General features: G+C 32.2%; 1 protein-coding gene across 6 annotated transcripts in view; it reads right to left on the minus strand.

The window, feature by feature from the left end:
• Positions 1-18,731, minus strand: part of LOC145314015 (protein spinster-like) — a 44,402-nt gene that overhangs the window by 21,489 nt on the left and 4,182 nt on the right. For all 6 annotated transcript variants that reach the window (XM_080153739.1, XM_080153738.1, XM_080153741.1 and 3 more), the window contains exons 3-4: positions 1,830-1,943; positions 856-956 (exon numbers count right to left, since the gene is read on the minus strand). In XM_080153739.1, coding sequence (XP_080009865.1) covers positions 856-956; positions 1,830-1,943 — 215 coding nt within the window. The remainder of the gene's footprint in view (positions 1-855; positions 957-1,829; positions 1,944-18,731) is intronic.

Genomic DNA, 18,731 nt, shown 5'->3' on the forward strand with positions numbered 1-18,731 from the left:
TTTTTTTATATGACAATATCTAAAAAAGTTAAAGTGATTTGCCACATAAATTACATGAGAATGGTCTATTTTTTACCAAATATGTATAGCCAAAACACCAATTTTAGAGAATCTTTTTCCACATATTTCACAAGAGTTAAAAAAAATTGAACAGGGGTTCCCCTTGAGACAAGTTACTTAAAAAACATAAAAAATAACGTCCGGTTCATTATAGTACAGGTTTTCTAATAGATTCTTTTAAAAAATAAAGAAAACCGTCCGGTTTACTTACAATATACACATTATCTCACGCGGAAATACCAACTAACCATACAACATATATATATACATATAAAAAGACCATTCTCATGTAATTTATGTTGCAAATCACAAACTTTTTTAGATATTGTCAAATAAAAAAATTTCGGTCAGGTCAATGTTAAAATTCTTTATTACAATCATATCTATCCAATGCCTAATATATTCTACTAAGACATATAAAAAGAACACTACTCTAAGTACTATATTAAATATTTTATTGGTCAGTCTTTGTTGTTATGTGTATTTTGTTTTATAAAAAGTTTGAAGTTCTTTTAACTAGCAAATGCTTTCTAAAGTTGTATTTATGACAAAAAAGTTTTTGCCATATATAACATGCAACGAAGTTGAAAATAAAAATGAAAAACTCATTTTTTATGGAAAATCCCTGGTCAAATCTTTTAATTTTAATCAATAACTTTAAATTATGCACTACTACGTTATTTAAAATAGAAAAAACTTACAGTTCACTATTTTTTTTTTAAATGCACTTCGTGAAACTATCCCTTTATAAAAAGCCCCAATTATAAAATTTATCTTTTCCAATTCATAACTTACCCTATTTTCCTCGGATCCTCCCATAAAAGATCCAATGAGGGTGAAGAGAGACCAGAGAAAGACTCCCGCAGCCATAATGTTCTTCCGGGAATATCTGTCTCCTAAAATAAAATATTTTTCAATATTTTGGAGACCATTGTTTTGAAGGTCCCTATACTCATAAAAATGACGTTACAACTTTTAAATGCATAAAATTGATAATTATAATATGTACAGGTAAAAAGCATTAATTGAAAAAAAGACCCAGGAAAAATAATTTCAGCAATATAATCTAGAGAAATCTTTCCTCTTGAACTTCTCTTATATATAATGAGATATATTCAGAAGCAGGAAGGGAAGTTTAATAATTTAGTGGCCATTGTCTTATCTCCCTAGATCCCTGATTTCCTAATTTATAAAATAAATTGTACAAATAGTTTACTTACACTTGTTTAGAGGAAATACAGGGATCTTAAGGAACAGGACAATGGGAGAAAAAATTATGTATGCCTCAAATTACACTTAACAGATTACCCCAATCATCCTTGATTCGTCAGTCATTTATGTTTACCTAAATTAGTATTTTTTTGGTGCTACTTTTGGATTTCAATATCCTAAAAATTTTTAAACTTACTTTAAAAGATAATTCATTAATGTAATGTTTAACTTAACCCTATATTCGTGATAATTTACACCCTAGCCCTATTTGACCGCTCATATAAAGTAAATTGGGGAGCAGGGGGGGGGGGGTCGTGGAAGGGGAAATAGTCCTAAGGATTTTTGGGGTGGAAAAGGGGTTGGGTAAACACGTGGAGTTTGACACAAGTTAGCAACAAATAATAACTTTAACATCCTGTGCGGATTAGGATTAAAATACCATACGGAAAAATTGAATTAGGGCGTTCAAAATAGACTAAAAACTTCACTAGGTAGGTACTTTTTATAAAAGAATAAGGAAATTTTTTTCTCATTATCTTACCTTAAAAAATGCTTACCTAGATATCCAAAAAGTGGTGCAAAAATCATGTAGCTGATGATAAAAGCAGTCTGTAGGAGCCCCATCTGAGAATTGTTGGCTCCAAATGCCTTCGTGATCTGGTCCAGAATACCTGCAAATAAAATATTATTTAGTATTTTCATTTGGAGGTCATAAGGCAAGGTATTCCTCGTGTTTTAATAATGTTTTTTACAAGGCAGGGATGTATAGTATATTGTTAAATCTAGTTGAATATCTTACTCCGAACCCCTATCTACTCCCCCCCCCCTCCTTCACCCAATTTCTATTGTGAAAATAAAAATTATAAATGTTTGCTTACAGGGTTGATCTTTAAAACGATTCCTATCACTATATGAAATTCGTATAATAGCAATACGATTGTTATCTATGAAAGTCTGTGATTCTGATGCATTTGCTAACTTAAGGGAATCCCCAATGGCAATCTGATTTCTCTGATTTGTGATTACCTATCATGTTTTTAAAGGATTTGCGACAATGTTACGAAAAATCTTCGAAAAAAAACAACAAAATTCATTATCTTATCAGCAAGAAGACTATTCTATAACATAGTATTGTCTGTTAGTCTTTATTTCACTAAAAGTTTCAATTCATATGATTTTCTATATAAAACAGTATCACATTTTACCTACCTACTGTTTTTTTCTTCAATTACTAAAAGTTGTACCTAATATTAGCATCAATGAAGAAATACTATAAATCATTTGACTAAAGGGGTTGTGTATATGAGAAAAGGTTATAAAATAAAGATTTCAAATTTTAAATTATTACTAGAACGTTAAGGATAGATAGGTGATAAGATTAGGGATCTAAAGGGATAAGACAATGGTTGATAAATTGATGTACATCCCCAATAAACAAAATTAACCCGACTGCAGATTACAAACAGTGGTTACAACGTTTGGAAACTCAACTTAATAGAGAGCCAATCAAAATTCAATAAAAGATTTAAGCCAATGATTAAGAAAACGTTAGCATAAAAGTTTGAGTACTAGTGTAATAAACAGCCCAATGTTCCCCACTTCCCAGTGATAAGATAGTGAAGTTTATGCAATACAGCATAAGAGAAATCAGAGAAAAAAGTAGAGGAGAGCAAATTTATTTTATCTATCATAATATCTTAAGAAACTAACTCCCATGACAACGCCTTTTTAAAAAATCCTCCAAAAAAATTATCATATTAATGCGCTAACTACGAACCTTATTGAAGTTTTGACTAAACACCCACATAAGAAAATGGGAGGAATGGGAGGGTAATAAAACATAATCTGTCATAAAATCACACGTTTATCATAAATGGGTTAAAATCTTAAAAACATAAAAACAATGAGTAAGAGAGATAAAAGATAAACAAAGATTTTAGTTTGATAAAAATAGAGTAACAGGATGTCTATTTTTATGTCTGTACCGTTCCCGCTAACCGCTGAACCGATATGGTTCTCCTTCTCATAGGTTTATAGCTATTTCGGGGGAAGGGTAAACCCCCCCCCCCTTCATCACCACCTCAAGATCTCGTTAACTGGACCGAGCATTCCAATTTTCGGGAAAGTTTTAAATTAGTCCTTGGAAGGATTCAGGCTATTTGGCCAATAATCATTTGATAACAAAAATAGAATCCTACACATAAAAATTGAGTGAAAAATATTAATAAACCAAAAGTATCTAAATGGATAGGTCAATGGCCGATAAATTGATGTACATCCCTAATGATATTTCACAAAAATTCCTTTGTAGATAACAATTAGTAGTGAAACTGTTGGACACTCAACTTAATGAACCAACCAATTAAAGTTTAATATTAGCCCCCAAAGTTAATCAGCCAACGAATAAGAAAACGTTATATATTATATTATTATAAAACATTTGGGACTACTTTAATAAACACTTGCGACTACGTCCCTAGAGGTCTCTAGGGGTACTTTAGAAAGGTACCGTGTAAAGAAGAACCAAATCGGTTCAGCGGTTATTGAGATACTTCGGTACATAAAGGCAAACAAACAAACATCATGTTACTTTATTATAAGGATACAATTGCCCCCCTGAAAGGACCTTGCTGTCAATGCGTTAATCAGGAACAAAATTGTTTTTGATATAATAATAATTTTAAAAATGTATAGGTAGGTAAAACAAAGAGTAACTAAACTGTACATAAAACTGTAAAATTGCGTAACATAGAGAACACACCTAATATCCTAAATCATCAAATTCATAGAATTAGATTCTTTGTTTCATAATTTCATTAAAAAGTACATAAAAAAAATAACTAGGTACTCGCTTTGTTTATCTTGTGTTTAAAAAAACTCATTTCATGCTCCTATAAATTCTTCCATTTTGGTCATAGGGCTTCTCCTAGGATACCCCATCATCCCCCCCCCCCCCCTGGAAAATCGACGCCAGTCACATAAGTCCCCTATTTTTAGCAGCAGTACAACTTAAAAACATGAAAGTTAGGGAGGGAGGGGACCTTAGTTGCTCAATAATTCATTATCATTATTGTGGAAGTATATCAATTTATTGACAATATTGGTTGGTTAATACTTTTCAAAGATCAATTTTATTTGATAGAAATTGGGCTGCTTAGTACACTAGTCCCCAAAGTCTTACAATAACGTTTTCCATTTCGATGGCTTTAACAACTTTGGGGACTTTAATTTTGATTGGTTAGTTCAAGTTGAATGTCCAAACGTTTCAACTATTAATTGCAGTCTACATAAGGGAGAATTTTGTGTATCATTATTTGGGATGTACACCAATTTGTTGATAATTGTCTTATCCCTTTACAGCCCTGTTAAAAATGTACTCCCTTCCTCCCTGTATATTTAAAGTGCAAATGAAATATGAGAATAAGAGTTTAAATCGTATGGTTTCTCCACGAGTTTTAACTAACTACCTACTTAAAGAAATATTTGATAAAATCCTTGCATAAAGTAACAGGATGTCTATCTGTGTTTGTCTGTATGTTTGTACCGAAGGATCTCGCTAACCGCTGAACCGATCAGGTTTTCCTTTATGGGGTAAATGGTTCTGGAAAGGTTTATAAATGTTTGAGGAAGGTACCCCAACCCGCCCAAAAGAAATCACCCCGAGTAAAAAAGCCCCCCCCCCCAAAAAAAACCCCAGGAATTTGGGTTATCAAATTCGACCTTCCCCTCCTCAAGTGCCCCCTAGAAGTCTCTAGGGGCATGGGCACTAATTATAAATAAAAAACTTTGTCTAAAATCAGCGTATTTAAACCCATCTACCAATAGAGAAAAAATAACTTTTATTCTAATTTTCATGAACTAACATTCAGGAGCTCTGTTTTCAAAGGATAGAATAGTTATTTCATTCATCGTATTATATTCGGCTTTCCGCGGATATAGAATGTACAATTATAAGATTAAAACCAATTTTTTAGCCCCAAGGTGCCGAAGGCACGGGCTAAAAAAAGCTGGTTTTAATCTTATGATAGTACATTTTTATATTCGTAGAAAGCTGGATATAATACGATGCTAGACATAGTTTTTTCGTATGGATGAGAACCGGTTCCTATCCACCGGATTCGAATGAATACGAGAAAATGTCTTAAAACCTTCCTAAGACATAAATATAAATATATAATTATAGCCTAAAACCATTCCGAAACCTATGCGAAGCTTTCCTGAAATGGACAGCGAAATCTGAACATACAATAATACAAATCTTACTGCTTTATAAAATAGAATACGTTTTTTTGCAATATTAAATAACTGTTTTGTGTTTTATTACGCTAAAATGTTAATGAACAATAAGAAAATAAATGCACAAGCAATTAGCTAAGCTGTTTATTTAGCATAATAACATGCAAAACAAAAAGCTGCTTATTTTGCATTGCTATTCTACAATTGTGGTCATATGTATATCAGTAAAACACTTTTGTATTATGGAAGTATAAAAAATGGGTCAATTGTAGACGAACCTATTTTTGTTTTATTTTAAGCTATATCATCTATAGATGTTGTCATCCTTGTAAAAAGCGAAGCTTTTATACATTTGAGTTAGTATTTTTTGTTTTATTATTGAACGTTATTTCAGGATAATATCGTTCTTTTTATATCAAACTTTGCGTGATGATTCCTCTAGAAGCGGTGAATCTAATTCACGTAATAAAATATCCTTTTTTAAAAGAATTTTTATCGTTATTATATAAAATGGAGATTCTTAGGATGATAAGGCACATATTATTAAAAGCGAAGCCTCTTTTAAATGATGTTTCCAAAAATCCTTTATTTTAGAAATTTTTAAAGTTATTTTATAGAAGTTTTGTTTTAAACTTTGTATTTAAAAAGCTGTCACTATATCTTTTACTGTTAGCATATTTTTACGACAGTAAGATTTGCTAAGCTTCGCTTGAATGGCTATAGTCAATCTTGTTTATTTATTATTATTATTATTGAAATTAGTGTACCTAGTCAGTATTAGATAACTATGTAAACATTTAGTAATATAATAAAAACCTAATAAAGGCCTCTTTATTTATTCTTAGACTGTCTCTTAAAAGTTTAAAACAAGGAAAAAAATTTGCGAAGTAAAAGTTAACAATATTTCTAGAATTAAACTGAAAGGGTATTTTCTAAGTAGCTTTTATTAAATGGAAAGAATTTAAAACTACAATATAATATAGGTGTATTTGTAGATAAGTTGATGAATGAATGACCGTCAAACAGAATCATACATAATACATATATTAGATCAAATATACATGCTCTAATTATAGAGAAACTGTGCAATTAAGATATTTTAAAAAAAGTTCCTAAAAGAAAGTAAATCAAAGCACAAGATAAAATCAATCATCAATCTAAATACTTTTTGCATATTACCAAAAAAATCGCAAAAAAGCGTCGACATGTTTTTACACATCTGACTTTGCCAGCTTTCTCTGAAATTGCATAAAAATGAACAAAAACGTTGTTTCCAATTTTAGAAAACGTTGCTTTGAATTTTTAAGTGATAAAAAAATTCAATGAAAAATCCAGCTTGCTTGAATGAAAATAATGGCCCCTTTAACAAGGACAAATAAAATTAAAAAAGCGTAGAAATAAAATCTAAAATAATAGATAATAAATATGTTACATAATGCATAGATAGACAAAACAAAAATCAATAGTTAAAAATCATCTATTTGAAGAACTTAATGATTTGTAAAGTTTTACTAAATCTTGATTGGTTGACTGAAACTAAGAAGAAACTTAAACTTTCAACAAAAATTTCAATTCAAGAAGGGGTAATATTGTTTATTATAATTAGTGGTGGAATGTTATTATTTCTTTGCTAGAAGTGCAAATAGGCAATTAAAAGTTAATACAGAAAAATGACTACAGAGTTACTTCGCTCTCAAAAAAGGGGGGAGATGAGGCCATACATCTGAACATAAATACATTTTTCCCAGGGAGGAAGGAGACATTGGGCTATTTATTACAATAGTCCCCAAAGTTTTATTATGAAGTATACTTATTCGTTGCTTAACAGCTTTAGGGACTTCTAGTGAATTCTGATTGGTTGGTTCATTAAGTTGAGTGTCAAAACATTACAACCACTAATTCTATCTATCAATCTACAGAAGTGGTAGTTTTGTGTAACATCATTGAGGATGTAGATAAATTAATCGGCCATTGTCTTATCCCTTTAGATCCCTGCATTTTTCCTGTGAATATTCTCTCTACTTGGATAGATTCACATTTTTACAAAATTATGGAGAGAGAGGTGCAGGGATCTAAAGGGATAAGACTTGGCCGATAAACTGATGTAAAATGTACATCCCCATTTCCCAATGATGATACACAAAATTACCCCTTCTGTAGATTACAATTTGTGGTTGAAACGTTTTAACATTTAACTTAATGAACCAACCATTAAAAATTCAAGTCCCCAATGTTGTTAAGCCAACGAATAAGACAACTTTGGGGACCAGTGTAATAAACAGCCCAATGTCCCCTCCGTCCCTGGAAAGGTAGCTTTCTCTTTTATTTGTATACACAACACATACACATGCATATTTGTAGTCAAACAAGGATGACAACATCCAAAAAAGATGGAGAGTAAATAAAAATAGCACAAAATCATCGCAAGAAATTAGTTTCAAAATAAAATAGTCTAAAAACCCGTAGGATGTATTCAACAGCTCAATTGGTTCGAGTGGTTGAAAACCTTACAACTTTACATATTAGGATGTATAATATATTGTATTAGCCTAGGACATTTTCTATGATTTACTTTAAATACCCTTGGTCATCAGGAAGGAACTATGGGGACTTTAAATGAATTTCTATTGGTTGATTAATTAAGTTCAGTGTCTAAACGTTTTAACCAATAATAATAAAAAAAGGGTAATTTGTGTATCATCATTAGGGATGTACATCAATTTACCGGCCATTATCTTATCCCCAAATAACCCTGTACGGTAACATACTATAAGTATAGAGTAGCAGTGTTTCAAATAATTAGAGGTGTTTCGGTATGTTTTTCTTGTATTCCCTGGCAAGTTCGAACCCATTAATCCCTGTTTCCTTACACCAAATTTCCTAGAGAATGAGTGTGTTACGCGGCATTCCTAACTATCTCCGCGCGGGCGTGGCTTGTGAACAGACAAAAGAAACGCGCACTTTTTCTTTGATTAGTCCCACGTGAAGAGCTACGTGATTGAAAATAATGTATTGCTTGAATATACATGCGCTCTGATGTGTGGAATATCTCAAATAAGCCTTCTGCTTAGTTTGACATCATAATGTGGTAAGAATTTATCTTCAATTCTTAATAATAAGTGTAGTATGGTATATTTTTACGAAGAAATTTAAAACATTAATTTTTCAACAAATAGACCATTTAACTGCTAACTTTTGACATACGAATATTTTCCTTAATTTTATTGATCATTTGAATCTAAAATTATCAATTTCTGATGCTATTTAATATGTTTCGTGCCAATTTAAAGTTTTTTAGAAATTTTATATTTTTAATTAAATTGAAATCACGCAACCTCGATCTACAAAAATAATAAACCATTAATATTATGTAATTAATTTTTATATTTTTGTTTTAGATTCACTGTTTTCATGGTAATAAATACACATTTGTAAACTTCACATGTTGGTCATTCGGAGGGCTTGAGATTAAGATATCGAGAACGGCTAGGATTGCGTTCCGATACAAGAGGGATATAGATTGAAAGATAATACATGTGAATCTGTACACTAATTCTTTTCTTAGTTGCCAGGGACACGAAAATACATAGAAAATAAATGCATAGAAGTAGGGGAGAAAGGAACATTTGACCCTCGTATTAATTTGCTTAAAAGCCTTGGAAATTTCTATTTAATAATGATTGGTTGGTTCAAATTCTCTGTGTCCAAACTTGTCGACCCATAATTTATCCTTTGTCTTTAAAAGAATTAATAAGATTGGAAAGTTGGCTTCAAAACATATTAGATAATTTTTGTCTTGTTTCAACTAGATTTGTCCAATTTTTATTAATCAATATTTCTAATCCACTGAAGGGGTAATTTTGTTAGTCATATTAAGGGATTTACATCAATCTATACGTTCTTTCCCGTAATATTGTTGGCCTGCCCTATTTTTCTTAATAACTATCTCTATTATATGAGAGGCCTTGAATGTCTCGTGAGAACTGTAGTTGTGCGTCTAGCCAAGGATTTATTTACTAATAGTAAGTGAAACCGTAGGATTTATTGAGATTACCTGCCAAAAATTACTGCATTTATAGATAATAATAGCAAGGACAAGTTTCTCCATATAATAACGAAGCAAAGAATTTATATTTGATGTAGTTGTTCCATTATTTTTAAACTTTTAGTAAGCAGCATTGATATCTGTGTAAGCCTCGCGTACAGCATGAGCTAACAGTTTAATTGCCTAATATACAAACTTTTTATGCCTATCTTTCTTTCAAAAATACTCATACAAAAAATGCAGTTAAGATAAATATGAGAGGAGACAAATTTAAATCCTTATAATAAAGTAACAGGATGTTTTTGTGTGTGTGTGGCTGGCTGTACCGAAGAATCTCGCTAAGCGCTGAACCGATAGGGATCTCCTTTATATCCTCTCATAAATCCTGGGAAGGTTTAAATTGAAATTTATGGCTATAAACACAATTTCTATTTTTGTTTACTTTAATTCTTAGTATATGTTAATAGGAAGCTATTTTTAGCTGTATAGGTGTTTCTAAATGTTCAAAACATTGTCTTTTAGAGGATCTCTATATAAATTAACACCAATTGTTCTTTTAATTAAAGAAATATTATACAGCATGACCCTCGAAAAAGTATTTTTAAGCATCTGCAGCCCTTATTTCTCAATGAATTATTAAAAAATGCATATGTCCTTGTTCTCCATAGTATTCCACGTAAGTAGATATAAAAATATTTTTTTTACCTCCATTAACACCGGAGATTTTTAGAGCTAAAGTTTTGAAAAAGTGACTGAGAAAAAGAATTTTTTTTTGTTTCTCTTATTTTTTGGATGGTTATATTATGTTTTTCTGGCAACTGAATAATGAGACACAAAGAAAAACAAGTTAACTAAATATTTCTTTTTTATTCCACCAAAAAATATAAATTTTTAATGGCAAAAAATACTACTGAATGAATTGATTATTTGCAAATTTTAGGTTATTTATTAACCCTTATTTATAGAAAAGGATTAATTATGACAGTTGCTCCGCCTACTTTTCTGACATCTCAATAATTTAATAGGGGGTAAATTAAGCTTTTTAGACTAAAAAATCATTATGTTTATTTTTATTTTCTTTATAACTTTTTTGTTATTAAAGTTAGGATGGTGAAACAAAAACAATTTTCCTGCTATATTCATAGAGATTTATTTGGTTTTTTAATCTTAAACAATTTTGCCTAATAAGTAAGTTTTTCAAAATATCATTAAACTAAAAAGACTCAAAAAATATGTGTAAAAAAATGCTTTTTACTCAAAAACTAAATTTTTTATTTCATTTTTGTATAAAGTTTCTGCTAGTAACAAAAATAAAAGGATTTCTAGCTTAATTTTGCTAAAAAAAGTCGTTTCATGTTAAAAGTTACTTTTTCCTCAGTCACTTTTTCAAAACTTTAGCACTAAAAATCTCCGGTGTTAATGGAGGTAAAAAAAATATTTTTACATCTACTTACGTGGAATACTATAGAGAACAAGGACATATGCATTTTTTAATAATTCATTGAGAAATAAGGGCTGCAGATGCTTAAAAATACTTTTTCGAGGGTCATGCTGTATTCATCAAACTATAAGAGATGAACGGAAGCTTATAAAATCCTCAAGGAGAGATGATAAATTGGATGTAAATTACACTGGTACCCAAAGTTTTATAAACACGTTTTCTTCGTTAGTTAAGAATTTTGGTACTTATATTGAATTGTGATTGATTGATTTCAAACCAGTAGTATCCAAGCTTTTCAACCAATAATTTTAATCTACAAGAGGGAGAATTTTTGTTTTTCGTCATTTTCTTATCCCTAAGATCAATGTAAATTCTGAAACCAATTTAAAATCTATTAATCCTGTATCAGCCGGTTGAATGCCTTTTTCATAAAAATTTTATTTCTGGTTTTCAAAACTGCACCACTACCAGGGAGTAAGGGATGGGACATTCGACAGAAAATTTAGCTAGATCCCAATGTTTTATGAACACGACCACCCTCATTTGCTAGCTTCAAAGTCTTGGGGACATTTCAACCAATAATATAGAACTACAAAAGGGGCGATTTTGTTAATATTAATGTGGATGTACAATACATCAATTTCCGTACATTGTCTTATCCCTTAAGATCCCTGACCACCAGGAAAGAGTGTAGGTGGTTAATTTATGTATAAAAGCTAAGGATACCTGGATTTGACACTGGGGGATAAATTATCTAACCATCTATGCTATGGCATATTCACATATTTTGGTGTGTTTTTTTGTTTAGAAGAAAAAATATAAAGGTTAATATGCCATTATTCTTTCCATCTCTAATAAAACAAGAAATTTAAAAAGATGCTCCAAAACCAAATATATAAGTATTTAAAGATAAAATAAGTACTTAGGTAGGTAGTTCAAAATAAGACTACGTAGAAATTGAATATAATATAACCTTCATTTATTTGTAAAGTATAAAGTTGTCATTGATATCAACGAAAAAAAAACAATATTATATCTGTTAGAAACTGTATTTTTAAACAGACATATGTTTGGTGTGCTAGAATCATAGCAAATTCAGCGGCATCATGTGCACTAGTCCACAAAGTCTTAATCAAAGAAAAGTTGCATTAGTTTTAATACCCAAAGTTTAAGACAGCAAAGAAAATTAATTTTATATTCATTGTCCCATTCCTTTATCACTGGTAGAGGAATAGATATTTATACGTTTTTAAATAAGGGTTTAAATGTCATATGAGCTTACATGTGCAGATTTCATGAAAACAAGAACGATTAAATACAATAGATGCAACTTAGCTAGAAAATAATAAAGGGAAATTAAATATATTAAGATCTGATTATAATAATTTGGCTTTTTTAAAATTTTTATAATATATCTTAACGCTAACACAGAAAAAAACTATCTATTTTTTGTCCAAATCTTGATTATTTATGACTAGCAGAAAAGTTGACTGTGTTTATGTATGCATGTCCAGAAAAACCTCACAAAAATATAGAGTAGCTGCGCTACTTAAAAATGTAACATTTATGTCCGTATATACGTATATTTTTATCTAAATTTAATTGCGATTACCAGGAATCAAATTACGTTTTTGAAAATGCGATGCAACTTGTTTATAGCTAAATATACTCTATAATTAACTTTCTCCGTCTGTCTGTAACGTAATGAGGGAAATGTATTTTCTCGGTTGCTATTTGTGATAGACTGAAATTTTTAATGAAGATTCCTTGTAACAATAAATATTCAATGCAGAATTTACTTTGTCCGTCGTCGGTCTGTCGATCATTCTTATCTTATATAAAAGTTTCGTGATTTTAAATGATTTATCAAATATTCTCGCTTTCATTTCCTCGCAGTTTAAAAGTTAAACAAAGTACATATAAAGAAGAGAGTTTTGTATTGATTTTATAACAAGAACTGCATTTTATTAAATATTTATACACCAAAGTTATATGTAATTCAGAGCTAAAGGAATTGTTAATCAGCAAAATAAAGAAAATCTTTTATTTATGAAAAGTGATGTTTATTTAAAGCCTATTACTTACCAATCTTTTTTTATACCTGGTACTTTTATTTCTTGGTCATTGGTTTTTAAAAGTACTAGGTTTAGTTAGTAAAAAATACACATAAATTACTTTTAATAGCTTTAATGTTGAATTATTTACCTATTGATTATTTAAATATGAAAAAAAGTACATAGTTTTGGTACTTTGTAATAACAAGAGTGGCAACATTCATGACATGGGAAAGCTTAGAAAATCCTGTTCTGTTTCTACATCTGTCCTTCATAGAGTAAATGATAGATGGATGGACCATGTAAATAAAAGTGTAGATGTTAATTTAACTGTGAAGAATCAGCCGTCTATCTCTTACAGAAGCCGGGTATATCATAGCATAGCTAGTTAGAGGTGAACTGAATAAATGAGCTAAAAAGTAGCTTCGCTTTTTTAAAAATACCATGTGATTTATTGCTAAAAAGTTTTAGTCATAGTCATACATTGCAGTTTATTGATTTTTGGTTTGAAAAGTACATAGATAAGTATTATTTAATGTGAATTACAGGAGAAAAGGAAAAACCAATAACATATAAAATGTAAATGACAGTATTTTGACTATGGATTTAGAACATAAGTAGGTATATTGACAGGGGTAGTAACTTATGTGGCTAACATGGACCTAATTTATTGGTCAGTTCGTTCATCTTGAGTTGGGGAGGGGATGTGGTAAAGGGCGTTCGTTATTTTTTAGCTAAATTAATCAAAAGAACCTTAATAGTCAACGAAAAGTTTTCTTATGTTAAAACATCAATCCATAAAAATTAACTTACGTATCCCTATATTCATTGTAAAATAAAATGAAAATATCAAAACCGTATCGCTTGTACTATTCTTCAATTTTAGAGACTAGCTTTCTGTTTCGTTATGTACGTCATTTTTACATGTTTTTCACGAGGATAGATATACATTAGAACGAGAAAGTACGCAGGTTTAAAATGTACAATAAAAGGTTGTATTTATATTTAGTTTGAACATCTTTGATTTGTATATTTTAAGGGGGGGGGGGGGTTAATGCAACCATCTCGTAATCAGTGAGCAAATAGCACTTAGAATTCGAATTTCGATCTGAAATTTTGCATGAGTAATCCTTGATAGGTCTATTTTCCCTAAATCGAACAAATAGTTGAAAAAGTAACGGCTGGCGGCTGGCAGCTCAGCCGTTTAGCCGTTTTTTGCCTATTTTTTGGGCAAATTCATCATTAATTACGTAGGAATCAACTTTTTAAAACATATTTCTGGTTTAATTCATGTTATATGATAACAATAACCATTTTTAAAAATTTTTAGTACCAGCTGCTAAACGGCTAGAACCGGCTGAAAACGGCTGGGAGCCGCCAAGAGTATAAAGGGTAGATAGGGCTTGTGACATGTCTAGGGGTAAGTTTCTATGGGTGCTGAGCTCAAAAATGCTACTAAAAATAGTGACGGCCAATCAATATGGCAGCTGGGTAACAGCTGCAGCTCAGCTGCGAGCGGCCAAGAGTAGAATGAGTAGATAGGGCTTGTGACGTGTCTAGGAGTAAGTTTTTATAGGTGCTGAGCTCAAAAATGCTAACAAAAATAGTGGAGGCCCATCCACATGGTAGCTGGGTAATGGACGCAGCTCAGCTGGGTAACGGCCGCAGCTCAGACGAGATAGGCCAAGAGTAGAATGAGTAAATGAGGCATGTGACGTGTCCAGGATTAGGTTTTTATGGGTGCCGAACTCAAAAATGCTTCTAAAAATAGTTATGGCAGTTAAGTAATAGCTGCTGCTCGGCTGCGAGCGGCTAAGAGTAGAATGATTAGATAGGGCTTGTGACGTGTCTAGAGGTAGGTTTTTATGGGTGCTGAGCTCAAAAATGATACCAAAAATAGTGGCAGCCCATCTATATGGCGGGTAATGGCCGAAGCTAAGCTGGTAGAGGCCAAGAGTAGAATGAGTACATAGGGCATGTGACATGTGACATGTCTAGGGGTAGGTTTATATGGGTGCTGAGCTCAAAAATGCTACCAAAAATAGTGGCGACCCATCCATATGGCAGCTGAGTAACAGCTGCAGCTCAGCTGCGAGTGGCCAAGAGTAGAATGAGTAGATAAGGCTTGTGATGTGTCTAGGGGTAGGTTTTCATGGGTGCTGAGCTCAAAAATGCTACTAAAAATTAGTGTTGGGCCGGATATCCGGCCATTTTCAATATCCGGCCGGATACCGGATATTGAAACTATCCGGCCGGATATCCGGCAATGTAATCTTTTATATTTTACAACAAAAATCTCTGTTTTTTTTATCTTAAATGGCTGTAATTTTCTTATTATTGAAGCTATAAGAACAATTTTTTCTGAATATGTTTATCTTTATGTAAATTTTATATTAGAAATCTCAAGTCACTCAGTTATAGCCCTCTACTTTTTATACACAGAAAATGGGATAGAAAGAAACAGAGGTTGTAAGGTTATAAGTTATTTTTCTGCACTTTCATGTTCCTTCTAATATCCCTAGATACTAGGGACGCAGCCGCTAGTATAATATATAACACTAGTTTATGAAGAAATTTTTTTGCAGGTATAGTCCCTTTCATGGCAACGCCCCTTAAGGAACGATTGTTTGTATTTTCACAGTAGGTTTGCGGGGCCAATTGCCTAACCCTGCGGGGCAATCACCTAACCAAATATAACCTAACCTTACCTAAAATAACCTATTAAAAGCAATTTTAAAAATACAACGGATCGCTCTTAAGGTCCTTTTCCACGAAAGGGACTAAATCCTTTTTTGATACTTTAATATGTAGTAATTTGGCTGGTTATCCGGCCGGATATCCGGTAATTTGGCCGGATAACCGGATATTTGCCGGATATCCGGATATTTGCCGGATATCCGGCGTTGGCCGGATATCCGACCGGATGTCCAGTATCAGGTGTCCGGCCAAAAAAATATCTGGCCCAACCCTACAAAAATAGTGGCAACCAATCCATCTATGGCAGCTGAGTAACAGCTACAGCTCAGCTAGGAGCGGCCAAGAGTAGAATGAGAAGATAGGGCTTGTGATGTGTCTTAGGGTAGGTTTTTATGAGTGCTGAGCTCAAAATGCTACCAAAAATAGTGGTGACCCATCCATGTGGCAGCTGGGTATCGGCGGCAGCTCAGCTGGGAGCGGCCGAAAGTAGAATGAGTACATAGGGCTTGTGACGTGTCCAGGGGTAGGTATCTATGAGTGCTGAGCTCAAAATACTACCAATAATAGTGGCGGCTCATCCATATGGCAGCTGGGTAACAGCTACAGCCCACAAGCCCTATCTACTCAATCTACTCTTAGCCTCCCCCAGCTAAGCTGCAGCCGTTACCCAGCTGCCATATGGATGGGTCGCCACTATTTTTTGGAGCATTTTTGAGCTCAGTATTCATAAAAACTTACCCCAAGACATGTCACATGCCCTAAAACTAGGCCAAAAACGGCTAAACGGCTGAGCTGCAGCCGCCAGCCGTTACTTTTCCAACTTTTTGTTCGATTAAGGGAAAATAGACCTACCAAGGATTATCCATGCAAAATTTCAGATCGAAATTCGAATTCTAAGTGCCATTTACTCACTGATTACGAGATGGTTGCATTAAACCCCCCCCCCCCTTAATAACACTTTGTAATGAATTTATTATTACTTGGATCTGACATCAGATTTTCATGTTCTCTAATAAAGTGAAACTTGTAGCGGGATAAAATGACGATCTCCTCCCTCTCTCCACCATCTTTGCCCAAACACCCCCCCCCCCCCCCTCCTACTAGTTGAACGAACTGACCAATAAATAACAGACGAAATGGCAACCTAAATTGACGAAAATTTTCGCCTGTTATAATATCCACGTATATTCTAAATCCAATCCCTTAGTAAACACGAAATGTACAAATATAAACTGTACAAAATCAGAACCTTAGCTTGTAATTTTTGTGACTGCCCTTGACACGAAAAGAATGTCTAAATAGATTTCTACATATTTAATACTTTTTATTGTTTTAGTTAGGTATACAGAAACTAAAAAATATTTTAAAAACTCTAAAACGATTATATGACCATAATAAAAAGATGGGTATATTATTTTATCCTTTTTAGGTAAAGCTTTACATTGTTCTTTTTCCATCTAATATGGGAGGAGGGCAGAAAATTGGGTGTCAACCCTGGCCTCTCAAAGAAACAGAACCACTACTATAAAGGTGAAAGAAAGAGGGTTGGTAGTCCTTATTATAAGATTACATATTTAGCGAAGCTACTCTATAATTTGAAATGTCCGTCTGTCCGTCTGTCCGTCTGTCCGTCTTAGTTTGGGGGAAACGTGATTTTCTCGGCTCCTATAAAAGATAAAAGGCTGAAATTTTTTGACAACATTCCCATTATCAAGGAGCCCAATTAACTATAAAACATCAATGGCGATAGGACCGCTTTTTAGCAGGTTTTAGGCTATTTTTGTATTTTTCACATTTTTCACCATATCTTTGGTGTTTATGGTCCGATTTCCAAACTTTTTTCAGTTATAGAATCAAAATTAAATTTCCTGTCGTTTCAAGAAAATAACTATGACGGTCAGACTGCCTTTAAGCAGGTTTTAGGCTATTTTTGATTTTTCACATTTTTCTCCATACCTTTGGTGTTTATGGCCCGATTTCCAAAATTTTTTCAGTTATAGAATCAAAATTAAATTTCCTGTCGTTTCAAGAAAACAACTATGACGGTCAGACTGACTTTAAGCAGGTTTTAGGCTATTTTTGTATTTTTCACATTTTTCTCCATACCTTTGGTGTTTATGGCTAAATTTCCAAAGTTTTTCAGTTATAGATATCAAAATTAAATTTCCTGTCGTTTCAAGAACATATCAATGGCGGTCAGACTGCCTTTTTGCAGGTTTTTGGCTATTTTTATATTTTTCACACTTTTCCTCATATCTTTGGTGTTTATGATCCGTTTTTTTTTAAATTTTTGTAGTTAAAAATATCAAAATTAAATTTCCCGTTGTTCCGCATCCAGTAAGTAATTTACTTTGACCATCAGTGTGTTAGTCATAGTAATGAAATATAAATAAATATTAAGAAATTAAAAACAAATTTTGAAAAGGTTTCGTGATTTTTTTCCTAATATACATGCTTTTGTCAACTAATATCTAAATTCTTATTTAATTGTTTATGCTTCGCTACTTATGGATGTTGTCATCCTTGTTTTTTTTTTTTTATAACAACCTATTAATCAAAAAATAATCCTATGTGAAATAAAGTAGAAAGTACTTGTTTGTCCTTTAAGGTCTTAGTAATAACCAAAACCGATTGATTTCTCCATTTTAAAGGTCTTAGGGTGGTTTTAGACTTTTTTTTACTATTCTACATCCCCTTAATGTTTGGAATAGAAGTCAAAGCTGCCTATTTGCAAAAATTACATTTTATTTCCTAGAAAGTAAATTCATTATTTCTAAGAAGTGTGGCTTATATAACCATTTTTTGTATAACATTCCGTAATCATTGCATTTATTTAGAAACTAGTTTTCTTGTCTTGGTTTTCTAAATGAGACCAGGGCTGTTATTTTTAAAAGTACAAGGAAAAATTAGCCTCCATGTATATCAATGTGTGAGGCAGAAATCGATATATTATTACTTGGATTTTGCACCAGATTTTCATGAACTC

Source organism: Acartia tonsa, chromosome 3 (genome assembly GCF_053477335.1).
Source record: "Acartia tonsa isolate MP-2025a chromosome 3, ASM5347733v1, whole genome shotgun sequence".
NCBI classification, from domain to species: domain Eukaryota; kingdom Metazoa; phylum Arthropoda; class Copepoda; order Calanoida; family Acartiidae; genus Acartia; species Acartia tonsa.